The sequence below is a fragment of the Eurosta solidaginis genome, chromosome 5 (genome assembly GCF_040869045.1).
Source record: "Eurosta solidaginis isolate ZX-2024a chromosome 5, ASM4086904v1, whole genome shotgun sequence".
In the NCBI taxonomy this organism is placed as follows: Eukaryota; Metazoa; Arthropoda; class Insecta; order Diptera; family Tephritidae; genus Eurosta; species Eurosta solidaginis.
The window spans coordinates 52,284,729-52,301,801 of record NC_090323.1 but is presented as its reverse complement, the minus strand read 5'-3'; the positions used below and the strand labels follow the sequence as shown (position 1 = coordinate 52,301,801).

At 37.0% G+C, this 17,073-nt stretch overlaps 1 protein-coding gene across 1 annotated transcript in view; it reads right to left on the bottom strand.

Annotated features, from left to right (window-relative positions):
* ms(2)34Fe (male sterile (2) 34Fe) overlaps positions 1-17,073 on the bottom strand; it is a 79,351-nt gene that overhangs the window by 40,798 nt on the left and 21,480 nt on the right. Inside the window, exons 2-4 of the mRNA XM_067791891.1 lie at positions 4,417-4,576; positions 3,994-4,361; positions 3,848-3,933 (exon numbers count right to left, since the gene is read on the bottom strand). Coding sequence (XP_067647992.1) covers positions 3,848-3,933; positions 3,994-4,361; positions 4,417-4,576 — 614 coding nt within the window. The remainder of the gene's footprint in view (positions 1-3,847; positions 3,934-3,993; positions 4,362-4,416; positions 4,577-17,073) is intronic.

The window sequence follows — 17,073 nt, the reverse complement described above, 5'->3', positions numbered from 1 at the left end:
TATTCGAATGTACCTAAATATAAATTTTTTCTTGTCACACTTATGCTGCTACAATCACTAAATTTTATAGGCTGTCTTGTTTTGATTTCGCATTCGAAACACATTGCGGGCATTTTCTATTAGCAATATAGGAGTGTTACATATATGTAAGAAAGCAATAAATATGAAGTTCGTATATAAAAATAAATCTTTAACAAACATTCGGTCTCAACGCTTACAAAAAGATTATTGAAGAAAATTTGACTTGATTAAATATTGAAAGCGTTTATACTTCGCTTATTTTATAAATTTACTTAAAGTTATTTCCAAAAACATTTACAGAAATGCCTGTTGGGTATAAATTGCGCTACACAACCCCTTGAATCATTTGGGTATTTTAGTTGTTTCTACGACAGGCATACCTGCAGCGAGTATATTCTAAACCCCCGCTGGGAATCGAACTTTTTATTTGAAGTTCTCTCTTTATTTGAGTAGGCAATTTTACAGCCAAATTAATTTTAGTTCAAGTTATAAGTCCCTCTAAATGCGTATTGAACGTTGATAATTTTATTCCCGAGAGACGTTCCAGATTTTCTTCGATATTAAAAAAAAAAATTTCACTTGTATGGAAAAAAATCATGAAAACGCAAATATTTGGTCCTAGCGAATATTTAACCAAGGAGATACAAGTACTCTTCGGGTGAGCTGAAGCCTCATAAGCGTTACAACTGGGCATTACAGCCGTAGTGTGCTTGTCGTTAAAGCCTCTCAGTCTCATGGAAAGAGAGTTTCTTATATGACATTGAATTCATCATAGTGCTCCTGAGCTGACCTGTAAAGTACCGAGTATTCATATTGTTTGGATAGGCAAAAATAGAGAGGTACTTGAGGGATAAGTTATTATACAGTTACTTTATGTATCGCATTGTAATTTTTGTGCATAGACAGAATAATAATTTCCCCATGGGTTTCTACTTTCTCACAACTAAAAAATGAATACATAAAATCCATTTTCCAAAACTCACAGTGTGCAAGCCAAGAAACTTTGGGATATGCAAATTCTTGTACGACATTTACAAGTTTGCTTTAAGTAAAATCCTAACACTTACCTACATACTTACAAACAAATGTGTATATGGAAATCATTTTAGCTGTCTTAAGTTCACGTTTAAGTTAGTAATGAAAAGCTCTGATATTGTTTATTCTTATGTTCTTATGTAGTGCATACATAATATATGGCCAGGAAGCTCTATGCAAGTTTGTGTGTGTTGATGGGTATTTAATGCAAGTGGGATATGCTATAAATTCTGCACTTCTATTGCAGTTTTATGTTGCACTTAAGCATGATGCATGTGTTGCAAGCTGTTTGATAAACTTAATACATCGTAGAACATCTACCTACATACACTTCCAAACCCAATCGCAGAATAAAGAGTACTTGAGTTTTCTTCAAAGTTTAAGTTGCATAGTTTAGCCAATAGAGCATGATATAAAAGGTTGAGTTGTAAAGGATATTTGAATGAGTATAAAGCAAACAGGACCGTAGTTCGAAGCAATGTTAATTGATTTTAAAAATATTTTACTTGTACATAGTTTCATATGTGTAGCGGATAGGTCTATTCTGCAACTGATATTGTAACATTATTTAGTAATATCACGACGGCTTAAAAACTGAATTCTAAATATGCTAGCAGCAAGTTTAAGCTGATTTGTTAGTTATAGACACGGTTGCCACTTTGGTTCATTTGGAGCGAAATAGGCCGTTTTCGATATACATCAACGGTCCTATGAAACCCCGTTTGGTACGCTTGGCCTTGTTTTGAATTGTGGTTGTTTTGGGTAAGGAGCCACAATTTCGGTAATTTTATTTCCTTTTCGCTGCAGTAAAACAAAGGTAATTAAATTTTTAGGGCAATCAAATGTTCGTTAATTGTTAATGAAACAACGTACTAATCAGGGGTTATTCGTCTTGTTGTTGTTATTGTAACCGCAAAGAGACTACACAAAAATTAAGGGAGTGCTGCGGATGTGGGTACTGCTTTGCTGTACATGAATTCTTCTGGTATTAGCCCGGTTGCCTAGAGAACGATTTTTTCTACCCCTCGAATCGCAGGTCTGTGGACTTATTCGCCTTCTTCGTAATTGATGTTTACCTGGTTTTCGGTCGTTCTATTAGTTTCGTATGTTGGCCACCTCGGTTTGTGAGAAATCCTTACTTTAAATCTCAACAAATCGCATCGTTAAAGTAAGTTAATTCCACCAATGGCTCTAATTTGGAACACCAAAGGTTAGGTTAGGTTGAAGCCATTTCATTTCCATGAGGACCTCACATAGACTGAATAAGTTCGCAGAGTTACCAAAAGTTTGTTTAACGACCAAGCTGAAATAGCGTATCAAAAACCAAGACCAATATTTTAAAATAACTCCGTCCTCTCGCCAAATACTAGAAGCTTTCTAGGACCTATCCCACTTGCTGCTTCTAGATCTGACAGCCGTATCACTCTTAATAGCTGGAGTCTTAGTCTGGCAAGCGCAGGGCATGAGTATAAAACGTGTTAGATCGTTTCCTCCTCAAACCAGCTCCTCCTACATCTGCTATTACTGACGAAGCCTAATTTAAAGACACATGACGCCAGAAGGCAGTGTCCAGTGACAATACCCATCATGAGACTAAAGTCCTCTATTTTTAATGATAGGAGTCGCTTTGTAAGCCTAAGGTTGTAAGTGCTATACATGATCTACGATAATCTGCAGCCCGCTTGGTAGATCATGTGCACCTCTCACCTTCTCTTAATCTCGCCCAATCTAATTGGGATATCTATGGATATCTTCGATGGATGCGCCCTTTTTAGCTAGTTCATCCACCAAGGAAACAGAAATAGTTTCAAAGTGCTACTTGCAAGAATGGGTCTTCCTTTCAAAGAAAAGTGACGACTAGAATTGTTTTTGGCCGAAGCATCTTTATTCATTGGCATAACTTGGTTTATCTAGAGTATCTAATGGATTTAATTCCTCTGAATTTTGTCGCTCACACGCAGAGATCCAGGAAAAGAGCTTTTATTTGAAATCTGGTTCCCAGTGGGGGTAGGCTTTACTTAGAACTTCGAGCAATATTTATAATCTAAAGAAGGCTGCTGACACGAACTGAACACCGGGCAGATTAACCTTAAGCTCCGATTGCTCGGCAAATATAAGTCCGACTATAGATGTTGAAGAATTTCTTTTACGATTCTTCGAGGACATGCATGTCTATTCAGCAGGCAACTTTCGATGCTAATTGCTGTCTCTTGAAGTACATATCATATGTTTCAATGAACTTATTTCCATATTTAGTTAATCGCATCCTGGAAATCGACCAACTGGACAGTGGCACCAATATCATTAAAGTAATGGACATTCCCGGGTTATGCTCTTAAGTCGTAGGCCTCAAGACGTTTGTTTTATTGGTCCGGAAAAAGGGTGGTCTCCCTATCCAAGATTTTGTCATTGGAGAGTAGTTTTGCGAATTCCAAGAGACACCCGCTGGCCTCATGGTAATCAGACAAGCATGTCCCCAAAACGGCTCAACCGATAGCGTTTCAATACCAAAATTGTATATTGCTATGTTTATATGTTTATAAATTGGGTCGTACAAAAATTTTCTTCAAACCATTCACGCAGTCATATTTTCAGGCGACTCTTTAGGAGAAGTACATACTTTAAATGTGCATATGTTTCCGCTGAAAACCTTGCCAAAACGTAAAATTGCCTCCCAATATAGATGCGGATATCGGAAAAATCGTTATGTCAACCGAAGCCAGATGAAAAATTTGTGGATCTAATGCTTAGTTGATAAATTATGTTACTACATAAGATGCTTAAATCATACCTTAATAGTTTTATATAGAATTCATTATCCATATCACCAATGATGGCTATGAAAAGTTGCGACTCCTCCGGTTCATCTTCAATGTACTGTAAGTGTAAATTTATAAATATCTAATAAGTATCTTTCATATTCAAACGTGGAATTACCCGCTTCCTAGAAAGCTGTTCTGGTCTTCCGATTTTATTGCTCCTCTTCGGTGCCAAATTGGGACAAACTGGCACTTTCAATTTGGAAATTTTCCTTTCGACACCAATTTTACTAGCTCTATCAGCTTTTTCGCTACGTCTAACAGCTTTGTCAGGCGACTTAGGTCCACTCCCTCTCTTTGATACAATACTCGCTATCCTAGGTAATACATCGCCAGTAGGGAGATGCAGATTTTCCATCCAAAAATCAATAAGATTAAATCTTTTCTCTTCAGCTATTTTTTTTGAAATTGAGTTGTATTCATGACGGCATTTCTCGATAGCCGATAGAGCGACAGCAAATACATCGAAACGTTTCGTGTTGCGTACTATTGACGCAAAATTTTTAAAGATTTTAAATTTATGGTATTTACCCCTACTGACCTTTCGTTGCTAATAATTTTTCTTCTTCTTCCAAATCGATTACAAAGACACGACGACGTGCACCTGTGCTAACTTGTTTCCTAAACTCCTCGCGTATTGAGTTCAGCGCGGAGCCATGAAAATTGATTGCATATAATTTGTAATCGCGAGTTTTTTGCATCTGTAAGTAAACGAGCCAAAATGGGAACAACTTTCAAACTTCCAACTATTTTCTCTTTGTACGGCGTGAAACTGAACTTTGTTGGCCACTTTAAGCCGACTTATGGGTTACCTTTTGTAATTAATTGCTTTGTATTCTATTTTATGCTTTTATAAAAGTATTTTTATTTGTTTCTCAATGTCTCCATAAAATATATAAAAATGATTTGAATGTCATATTACTGGGACAAGTGTTGGAAAACATTTTATGAAACATTTAATATCAAGCAACCAGACTATATTTTTGCTTTCATAATAGTTTTTGTATCACTGAAACTTTAAGTACAATCACTTATGTAGGTGTCGTAAGTCATCCCAATTGTAGGCAAACAGTTTCAGATATATGTATGTACATACAGGGCCGCGGAGAGGGGGGAGGCAGCCAGGGCAATTGCCCTGGGGCCCGGAAGGTTTTTGGGTGCCCGGCAAGGCAAAGCAGTATTGACAGTACTCTAACTAGGATTTCATAGATACATAAACATTTTGTTGCTCTTCAGGTTGTTCTAAAGAAAAAGGTTGGAAGAGGTTACACGACAAAATTCCTGAACATGAAAATAGTCAAAATCATAAAACTTGCTATATAGATTGGCGCCAATATGAAATGAGAATCCGAAATGCAAGTTCTGTGGATTTTCTCTTAGCGGAAACCCTTAAAAATGAAGCTACTCGCTGGAGAGAGATACTTCGCAGAATTCTTTATGTTGTTTTATTTCTTGGAGAAATAGGATTGGCATTTAGAGATAATTCATTGATCGGAAATCCAAAAAATGGAAACTTTCTTGGTATTTTGGAACTGATCAGCTATTATGACCCCTATTGCATGAACATTTGAAGAAGGTGAGGGAATCTCAAACGAAAAATAATCGTCTCTAAGCACATTATTTGTCTGATGGAATACAAAATGAGTTCATAGAAATCTGTGCAAGTCAAGTAATTAGAAAGATAGAAAGCGAGAGAAAGTCCGTCAAGTATTACATAGTAATAGTGGATGCAACCCCTGATTCCGCACATATTGAGCAGACTGTTTTTATATTGCGTTATGTTTTATTACACAGAGACTCCGGAAAATGGAAAATCCAAGAACCTTTCTTAGAGTTTGTCGAGTGTAACGCAAAAACAGGAGAAGCTATCGCTGAGCTGATTCGCAGCACTCTAAAAAAGCACAATATTCCATTGGATGACTGCCGTGGGCAAGGGTGTGATAATGGCACTAATATGAGCGGTCATTACACAAAGGAGCGCAGAGTCATATGCTGAGAGATAACTCCCTGGCAATATTTGCACCTTGTGCTTGTCATAGTTTAAATTTATGTGGAGTGCAAGCTGCTGAATGTTGTGCAGAAGTCATCACATTTTTCGGTATTATGCAGAAATTGTATAATATCTTTAGCGCAAGCCCTCAGAGATGGGAAATTCTCAAGGAAAAAGCGAATTGCTCCTTGCACAGCATGTCTCAAACACAATGGTCTGCTCGTGTGGATAGTGTGAAACCTTTCGCAACTCAAATTCCCCAAATATTGAAACCTATTGATGAAATCAAGCGTTTGAATCTGACTTCAGAAACAGTAACGGATTTGAAAGGTATTGAAGCATATAAGAGGAAATTTGAGTGTATCATCTTAGCCTCCATTTGGCTCAAAGTGTTGACAGTAATCAACCATCGAAATCTGGTACTGCAAGCTAGAAATGACACACTGGACGACGAAACAGAAAATATACGTAGCCTGATTGATGAGTTGTAGAAGTTCAGGGATCAATGGTCGATCATACTTCAAGAATGTAAGATTCTGGCAGGGAGTATAGGAGTTGTGCATACCTTCGCAAAGAAAAGAAGGAAGATAAGAAAGCGCCAGTTCGATGAATTACCTGGCGAATCACCTGAGGGTGATTCCAAAACTCAATTCAAATACCAAGTATTTTACGTTCTTTTGGACTGCTTGATTGGTAACATGACAAGAAGTTTCGAAGCCGTAAATGATATTGCGATTAAATTTAGTTTTTTGTGGAAGTATCAGGATCTGACCGAAGAAGAGCTCAAATAAAAGGCAGCGGCATTCTGCACGATTTATGGCATCGATATTTCTACGGATCTAATAGATGAAATCATTCATCTCAAAGCCATCCACTTAGCAAATTTGGGATGTGATTCGCTGCCACCATTTCAACTTCTGAACATGACTAGAAGACGGAAGTATTATTTCCTAACATCTGCATAGCATTAAGAATATTTTGCACACTTCCAGTGAGTGTGGCTGTTATTTTAGTGGAGGCGTTATTTTAGTCTATTGTCTCGCGTGAAAAATTTTTTACGTTCTACTATGAGCCAAAATCGCTTGACAAGCCTTGGAACATTGGCGATGGAGTCCAGCCTTGCTCTCAGCATTAGTTTTGAATCGGTAATTTCCATATTCGCAGACCAAAAAGCACGGAAGGTTTTCCTTGGCTGATTCAAGCTCTTAAAATGTACATATTTAGAAAAAGTGAATATGTAAGCAAATAAAACAATGAAATCTAACATTCCATTTATGTGAGTGCTCCAGTAAATCTTATTTTATATGAAATAAAACTGGCAATATGAATTGAAAAATTTATGTATGTTATGTTATTTTTTTATTGGATTGAGTTTATTTTTTAGGGGGGTCCGTAAACGCGAACTGTCCCAGGGGCCCGGCTAGGCTCTCCGCGACCCTGTGTACATACATAAGGAAAGATAAGGCTGAACTAAATAAGGATCTCGAATAGACTGAATGTGAATCTAAATCTAGAAACTTTCCGGTGGTCTAGCATATCTCCATAAACTCTGAATAGATTCCGCCCCTCGAAATGAGTTCAGCGCAGATTTCTTTGCAGTTTTCAATTGTGACCGTGGATTTAGAATAATAAAACTCAATTTGGAACTCATTGTGCCTGCCGAAAGTAGATTAAGTAAATGGATCTACCCTTGCTCTGAGATATGTGCGATAAGCTGCAGTGAAACCAATATACGCTGACATTTCTATAGAATTGTGCTGTTATAGTTTTTTTGGGAGAAATTTCTCTCATAATATTGAGCCATAGATCAGCGCCGTTTACACCACCACCTCGTATTTCCATAGAACCATCTTCAGTTAGTTTTTACCAAACACAAATTTCCACATTAGCAATGCCATGTAGGCTTTACGCAACCACTTCTCGGTAAACACTTACATAGTTTGAGACCTTTCACATCAAGTAACAAATGTACTTCTTCCGGGGAAGGGACTTCCCCATTCTGCGCACTTTTTTAACGTATCTCGTAATCTCTTCTACTCTCGTACGAGTGATGGGGGAAATGGGATATCATTATCAGAATCTATGATGCTTAACTTTCTAGGCGATTTTGACTTTGGGTATATACAAACACTGACGCCAATTGGGAGCACCGAAAGTATTCAAATCTTCCACTTGCGCCTCCCTTTCTGCGCCGGTCATAGAGCTCTTTCGATGCATACCGTTGGCATCACGAGAATGACCACAAATCTTGGGGAAACTTTTTACTGGAATACTCCAAAAGCCTATTCATCTTCCCTGGACACTGTCTTTGATTCCACGCCATATATTAGGACAGAATTCGTGAGAGACTTACAGAACGTAATTTTTGTTAATTTTGGCAGAGGAAGAATTTAATTTTTCAATTGCTTTCCAAAAGCGAAAAAAAAGTCCAAAACCTTTTGTTGGTTTCTATGCTTAAATGGATAAACAAAGCTCATCATTCCTGCCAGAAAGTGTACGCTCTTATTAATGATACTGCTATAGTGGTTAAGATCTGTTGCTAGAAATATCTTCTCCGGCATCAAGTACAAAACTGTACATTTAAGCGGGCCTTGTCTGAACGTTCTTTTGGTTCCAAATAGCTCGAGGTCTCCTCCCAATCCTTAGAGAGCTGGTGGTGTTCCTCAGCGTCAATAAGCAAAGCTTATAAAGATTCAAGGAATCCAATTCCAGACACAAAAGCAAACAAGCAACTCTTTCTCACGCTCTCTAAGGATGTCTTGAAGTCGACAAATCGATAGTGCATTACGATTCTCTTATAATAGGTATTTTCCGATATTTGGAAAAGAGTGAATATCTGGTTGATAGATAGATAGTCTAAAGCTGCACTGTTAAGGTCCAAACAGTTCATTGACTTGGGCTTCCTTTCTTCGATCAATGCGGTTAATGGAACCTTATACGCAATATGAACCATACCATCTACTCCTGGTTATTTATACGGTGAAAACAATTTATTTTCCTAAGGAAAGTGAGCTGATCTGAAGACTTTTCTCATCACTCATAATTCATTCTAAACGGTAAAGTTCTTATCGCACTACAGAAGGGAGTTCTTTGAATACATTTTTCTATGCATTTTTTTTTAAATTTATCACATCGTCCCGTCACATTACATCGCGTCTTGTGGTAATCGAGTTCGAACGTTCGCAAAATTTAGGTTTTCGCAAATATCTCGCATCCTATGGTTTACACGCGGATTGTGCTCAGTACGTTGAACATCGTGGAATTCTTCACAAGTCCAGCCTGAAGAATATTTTCGTATACCAAACCATTTCTGAGTTCCAGCGTGAAAAGCGCGAGTATTCGCTTAAATTTTGTTTCGCTGTTCTTGTTGTAGTTGTTGTTGCTGTAGCAGTGCTTCCCCGAATCCAATAGGTGCGACCACTTACAGATTGTCATCAAAAGAAAGGAAACTTGAAGTTTCAACAGCGGTGGATCAAAGTGAGAGAAGTTTTATAGGCGTTGGTTCCACATTGAAATTAAAGAGATGGTTGGTGTCATGAGACACATTCAAGCAGGACATCGGGGTTGATTCCGGATAGTTAAAAGTTTAACCTGTTACAGTATTCAGATCGAAGCTAAAGCTTGAGTAACGTGCGTCTCCCTAGGCAGAATGCTTTCCTCTTCCGCGAGTTCAGGGTATTTATCTTTAAGAACGGAGCTCGCCGGCAATTTCTGGCATATATATACTTTTCTTCTGCATACGGCTGTTTTCTCAACTGCCGTATTTCCTCATAATGCTTGTAGAGATGACTTCAAAAGTATGTTGGGATGCCCAGGTTTCTGGGCATGCGGCAGAAACTGTATATTCAGCATATCATTTCTCTTTCTAAAGGGAAGTACTCTCACCTCATTGTTTAGGTGGTGTTCTGGGGACATTAAAAGACAGCCAGTAACGGGGGCAGTGTTTTGGTAGGCCTGTGGTTTCTTCCAGTGGATAACCTTAGGTTTGGCGACCATATAAAGGGACGCGTAGCATGCAAGTGGCCGGCCAATTCCTTTGTAAGGGGTAATAAGCGTCTCTTTGTGTTTACCCTAAGTGCTTGCAATTGTGGCAAATGGATGTAAATGAATAAAATTTTCTATTTGGTCTAACATCGGAGTCGCCAACAAGAGGAATTGCATTTTTTAGGCTCCACAGTTCACCATAATTTTTGAGATGCTTACAGGTATTCTGCTTCTTATCTGAAATTCCGAGATTCGACCTTAATTTACCCAAAAATGGCTGGACTATTCAGAGAATGCGAAATATACCCCGGTGAAAACTTACAATGGGGTCTAGCTTTGTGAAAGAAAGGTGCAAAGTAAGGCGTCATCCGTGCAATTTTATAAAAGCCTAATATCAGCTCTACTGACTTTACCTTAACTTTTATTTTCAATTCACATGTGTGAGATGCCATAGATATTAAAATAATGCAAATAAGCCTCAAAATCAAATATGAGTTGGTTAAGAAACAGACAAGTAAATATACCTCACATAACGAATATACTGATGGACAAATAAACAAATAAATACGAGCAAATACACAATTTAACTACAGGCCAAGAGGTGAAAGGAATAAGTGGAGAAGTTTAGCAAAGTGAAGCCATAACAAGATATCGAATAAGAGGTGTAGCCTCAATAGAAAGGGAGCGTAAGATACGAAAACAGTACAAAGCAAACAAATCAAAGATATGCAAAAATGCTTTGCGGGCATTAATTGCATTTTACAACAGCACACAGTATTCAGATTGCACTTTCAATTAGACTTAGCAACAGGAAGTTGAGTGCAATACCAACACCTCTCAACCCGTGCTTCATCTAACAAATCAGTGTACATTTTTACTATTTATTTGTCTTGTCTACTGCCGTTGCCAGTAACGTTGCTGCAGGCAACTAAATACGAGCGATGACTTGACACGAACGCCGCACGGTGGGGTAAACTGGAAAAAGTTGTCCCAAAAACAAATTTCTCCGCAATGATAAGGGATATACGTAACAAACAAAAAATGTATGAAAGGCCATAATTCAATTACCAGAGGTTTCTTCACTAAATTTAAAATTTAAGAAGGATTGCTTTTACGATCCCCTTCAGCGAAAATTGTAGTAGAAAACTACCTTTAGTAGCATACTAGTACTGATACTAACTTTGAAAATGACAACAGGTTTTGGGGAAATTATTACTTTTTTAATAAATATTTTGAGAAATTTTAAAAAGTTATATTGCGTTGATCGTTCTTTCAGTATTTGTTTGAAGATCGCTGAACTTCAGAGTTTTATTCAAAAATACACTATCTCTGTTTCACAACCTCCCTATCTGAGCATAGTTTCAAAACCTTTTGACATAAGATAGGACGTTTTTGAAAAACATTCTGAGATAAGGCGTTCTTCAACCTAATTCTGATATAGTGCGCTTTTTAGACAAATCCTGAAATGTGGAGTTATCGAAAAATGCCGGTAGCCGACAAAGGATACTTAACTCAGAAATTGCAATGAACTCCCAAAAAAAAATAATAATAATAAATAAAAAAAAATGGCTGATTGTCTTGGAACTTTATATTCTGGCCTTGAAATAAGAGTGAACTTATGTGCTGTCTTGCTACACAGAAATTATTTACCTATTTATTCTGAAATTTCAAAAAGTTCTTTTCCATTTAAGTATTCATGAAATCGTTTCGGATAAACCGTTAATTTGGAATACTCTGAACACGTTTGTTTGATACTACGTCACGAGGTCCGAATATTCCAAATAAGTATATACATAAATATTCCAAATATAAAAACGATTTCATAAATACTTTAATAGCGACAAATGTACCGAAAATATGGAATGCATATTTTGACCAAAATTTTAAATTTCGATTTAGGTTTCGTATGTTCGTAGGTTTAGTTTTCATACAAATTTCCTTTGTTCAGCCCCACGCATAGGTCCAGGTTTGTATAAAATTTAACATAGAATCAAAAAAAGTAGTACTAAGGTATTATGCAGTTCAGCCCCTATCGAGAAATTGTAAATTGTTTGCCTCCTATTTCTACTACTAAAATTTGTCTTACATTTCCGAAGAAATAACACAATTAATGGATGCCAATTCGATTTGGGAGCAAGATGGCTCCTATTGTGCCTCTTTTGATTGAATAATGATGAAAGGCAAATTTGTTAGGGATGTGAGAAAAATGGGAAAAATTCAAATAGCAACGTTGAAAACTTTTTTGAAAAAAAAAGAAATGATTTAACGCTTGTTTCTTATAAAAGAAAAACTAGATGTTTCTTTTTGTTAAAAATCAAACTTTTTATAGATTTTGAGATGCTGTGCTCGAATATGTAAAATGAGGGTATCGCTTCTCACAAAAATTTTCATGAATGAATTTTAACATATTGGTCCTGTGGTACAAATTATTTGGCCGAATTTTCACATCGTTACAAATTACATATTATATCTAAAGAACTTTCAAATACTATCTTAGACTTCACATAGTTTCCTATATGAAAAAAGTTTCAAAAATTAGTATAGAAAAACGTGTTTGAAAGCGTGATTTTTCCATTTGTTAGCTCTTTTTAATTGTAAAATAAAAACAAAAGAACATTTTTTAATTCCAAATCATATTTTCTATAGATTTTGAGATGCTGAACTCGAATATATAAAAAGAATATATATGTTCAAACAATAATTTTCGCGAAAAGTTGCATAAAGTGTATGCCATCAGTTTAGGTACAATTTATACGAGCGATTTTCTGCTTAATTTGTAACGAGTTAAATGTTCGCTCATATAAAATGCACTGAAAACCTATCAATCGCATACATTTTGGCGACATTTAAAGTGAACTCAAAATCTGTGGTAGGATGGATTTGAAAGAAAAACTAGCCTGCAGTTTATTATTAATAGTTAAAAAATGTTAAATTATTTTTTTAAAGGTTTTTAACATCTAGTTTTGGAACTTTTATAAATTTCTGATTTTTCTTATATTGGCAAAAACTTGGCCAATCAAGCTTTTTTTGTTTGATGACTCTAGCGTAAAACCAAGTTTACAGATGCCTTAATCCACAATAAATTGTCAATAGATAATCTACGCGTTTATTAGCTTCAGTATGATGTAAGCAAATAATCACAACAACAAAAAAAGCAAGTAGCCACACTTATGTACATGTATACATTAAAGCAAGCAGCCACACTTATGTACAAGGCAGCGAAGAATATTCCATACACATAACAAGCAGCTTGAAGCAGAAAGATTGTTTCACATACATATATGTAGCCGGCAGCTAAGAGCAGAAGTTGTTAATCACACATACACATGCATATGGCTAGAATAAAAACATAAACTATAGAGATGTATATGTACATATATATAGCTAAATAACCAAGCATGAGATACAACTCTTCTAGAAGGCATGTTTGTGAAACGTCTAGACCTTAGAAGAAATAGGTGAACGAGGCTAACTGAGAGTGTAAAAGCAGCGCGGTGCAAGCGATGGTCAATCAGTTTGATTTAAACACTATTAGTGAAGTATAATTGTGATTGTGAAGTACTACTGCCAAGGTAGTCTAAATAAAGGTGTATAATTATCAGGAATTTCCCAAAATTCGTTACAATATGTTCGATCCCTGAGAGCTAAATTTCTGTCAAATATTCACGTTTCTCTTTTATTTTGTGCTTCCAATTAGAGATTACACTCTAGAGGTGAACATTTTTTTATGAAAAAAAAATAATGCATCTTTCAAATTTCTTCATAATTAACGATTATCGAGGGGAAAAATTTATATGGGAAATCTAGTTAAATAATTAACGATTGGGATTTAAGTACGAAAATGAAGACATAAATGTACATATATGCCGCTACAGACAAAATTTAATTTTGTGTCAACTTTTTCCCATTTACCCCATAGTGCGCCGTTGCCATTACGAGGCGGCATTTGTATGTTGAAAGATGAAAGAGCGCTAAAGTTACAGAGCGGAAGTTCAGTTGAGGTGGATGTATAATGGTGGAGATGGCAGGAGCAAGCGTTTGCATTTAACGGAAATGAGTGGCAGCAAAATTTTAATTGAAAGGTGATGCTATATCAAATATTAGAAAACAACAAACGTTTGTTCGGCAATACCTATCTACGTACCTACATATTAGCGCTGGAGTTGTGGAAATTGTTGAATGTGAAAAGAAAATGCTGCAGGGCAACAAATACAATACGCATAAGTCTATGCGGGTTTTTGTAATTTAAATGCACTTTGAAACCTTAGAAGTTTCGGTTGCAATGTTACTTAGAGCTCATTTTTTGATTTCCTTCCTTATTTTACAGGATGAAGGTGTGTAGCGACTTTTGAAGATGGTAATAATGCATAATTTTGAAAGCTACTATGATAAATAACTTAGGATTTGGAGAAAGGTGTAAGGTTAAATAAACTATGGCTTAATGCATTACGAAATTGATTTATGAATTTACTGAATACTTCTGTAGTTGTGGATTGCGCATAAGCTGGAGAAAGGAAAGAAGAAAGGAAACTGAAGCAAAGAAATAAGGAGGTGTAGTTTTGCAAGTAAGCTAATGTTAATTATGAATTTAAATAGAAACCGAAATGTGAAGTTAAAAGATTACATTTGTTGTATATAGTTGAAAAGCAAAGTATGACTGTCAATAAGATTATTAAAATCACAATATGAATTGAATTACAAGTCGCTTTTTTGGAATGATTGCAAAGTCAACACGCCAAGATAGAAATACCAAGTATCTGAAGAAAATAAATAAATAAAGTCAAAAATCAGAAGTGGGATAAAAGTTTAGGCCGAGCTTCTCTTCCAATTTGCGTTGTGGTCCTTCTAATTTGCTACAAATTGGCAGGATCTAGGTCCCAGATGTTTTATGCGGACTCCACACGGCGCCTTCAAGGCAGATGAATTTTTACTGAGAAGCTTTTCGTGGCAGAAATACACTCGGAGTGTTTGCCAAATCATTGTCGAGGGGTCACCCTGCTCAGAAAAACTTTTCTCTAACTTAAACATTTTTTTCTAAATATTCGATGTTGTTGTTTTTTTTGGGGCGAGTGGGCGTTGAATGTTCAATGTGATCATATTAAATGCCTTGCACCTTCATTGTATTTGTTACTCTCTAATACCTTCGGGCAGTGTCTTTATCGCCACAACAACTACAACCTGAGAAACTGAAACGTTACCTGCTTGACCTAGACCTTTTTGCCTTCCTACTCCTAAGCCTTTGCAGTAGATTATTTACCAAAACTTTTGGTATATTGACAAAGCCCTGATTTCCTCGTGATTGTGTGAACGGTTTCAAGCCCACCGAATATTGAAGCCCACAGTCCACAAACTCATTGAAATTTATCAGTGTGGCTTCAGACCTGAAAAAATTGCTATAGACAAAATTTTCAAGATACGCCAAATCCTGGACAGAACTCGCTTTACGAGAATCGACACCTAGTCGACCTCAGTGCAAAAAGAAGCTTCTGGTATGCTGCTGTGTCTAAATTTAAGTTCCCTGCAAAGTAGGTAAGTCTTTTCCAAGGGACGTTGAGCAACATTATCAGCTCCGTAAGGATTGGATGGACCTCTCTGAGCCATTTGAAACCAAACGAGGGTCAGATAAAGCGAGTCCTTTTTTGAAAGAAACATTCGGTAGATTCACGCCTGGAAAGCCTAGCTACCATTGAAAGACTTACATTCCATCATGGTAGACTTTAGAGAAAACAAGAGAATCACTCTTACCAATAATTGCGGCTTTGGAGTCAGTAGAAAATTGATCTTTCGATCAGCTAAAGTCAAGTTCCATAAGTCGCTCACTATCCGTGCCGTGATGTATGGCGTGAAATCATTGGAGGTGTCCAGGCAAGATAGAAGTTTACTTGAAGATTTATGCTCCAGTCCACTATGAATAGAAGCTCAAAGGCAAAGCTGGCTAGGGCATATAGATAAAATTATTCCTATTATTTTTGATGAAAATGGAACAACATGGGAGATATATCCAAAAATGGTATACTGGGCATTAAATACTGTTGTAAAGCCAATAGTCACATGCTTCGCTAGTTTGGTGATAGAAGGCCACACAAAGAACGGCAACAGCAAAACTAAGCAAACTGCATCGACTAATTTCCCTATTCTGATAAAAAAAGAGGCAACACAGGGCGAACTAAGACATCAAAATATTTTGGAGTCAAAGCTAGGAAACATGATAGGGCATATGAAAGTAATAAGAAAATGCATAGGAAATTCCACATTACAACGGTGTGGCGTAATGTCCCCTTAGCTCAGAATCTCACGGAACTTTGAAGTGTACATTGTGGAAAGAACACATTGAAAAGCGGAGAATCCCTATAATGACCCTGACTCAGAGGTCTAGTTCACAGATGGATTGAAATTCTATGACGAAAGAACGGCAGCTGGTATTTATGGGACGAACTTCCAGAAATCGATACCCCACCATATACCAGGCAGAAATCCATGCAATAGAAGTTTGCGGTAGAGAATGTCTACGCAGAGTCTCATCCTCAAAGAGCATCTACATTATGTCGGACAGCCATGCGGCCCTGCGTGCCCTGCAATCCTACACAATTATATCTAAGCTAGTGGATGACTGTATTGAAATCCTTAATGACCTGGGAGCCAAAACCAAGGTTTTGCTAGGATGGGTTCCCGGATATCAGGGACATTAATGTAATGAACATGCAGATTATGTAGCGAAGCAGGGTACTACAGCAGCATTCTATGGTCCAGAGCCCTTTTGTGGACTCACAAAAGCACATACAAGGAAAACCATAAGTAACTGGGAAACAAAACAATTCAGACGTCACTGGATTGAATGCCCAAGACAAAGATAGCCCAAACTGTTTACACTTCCGGCAACGAAAGTACCAGGCAAACTTATTAATCTAAGCAGGAGGGACCTACGAACTCTCACTGGGTACTATATGGCAGACTGTGGTCTACGATATCACCTAAGTAAGTTAAATCTATCCGATACACAAATTTGTCGCTTCTATGAGCAGTGGAGTATGAAACGCCGGTTCACATTCTCTGCGAATGCGTCGCTCTGTCAACGGCAGATACTCTCCCATATAGGTGGTGTGATACTTAATACCCATGTGATATGGAGTAAAAAGCCTGAAGAGTTTCTTAGATACATTAAAAGCCTCTACATACAACATTAGGCTGAAATTTCATGCACAATAGATCTACACAAAGGTCGCA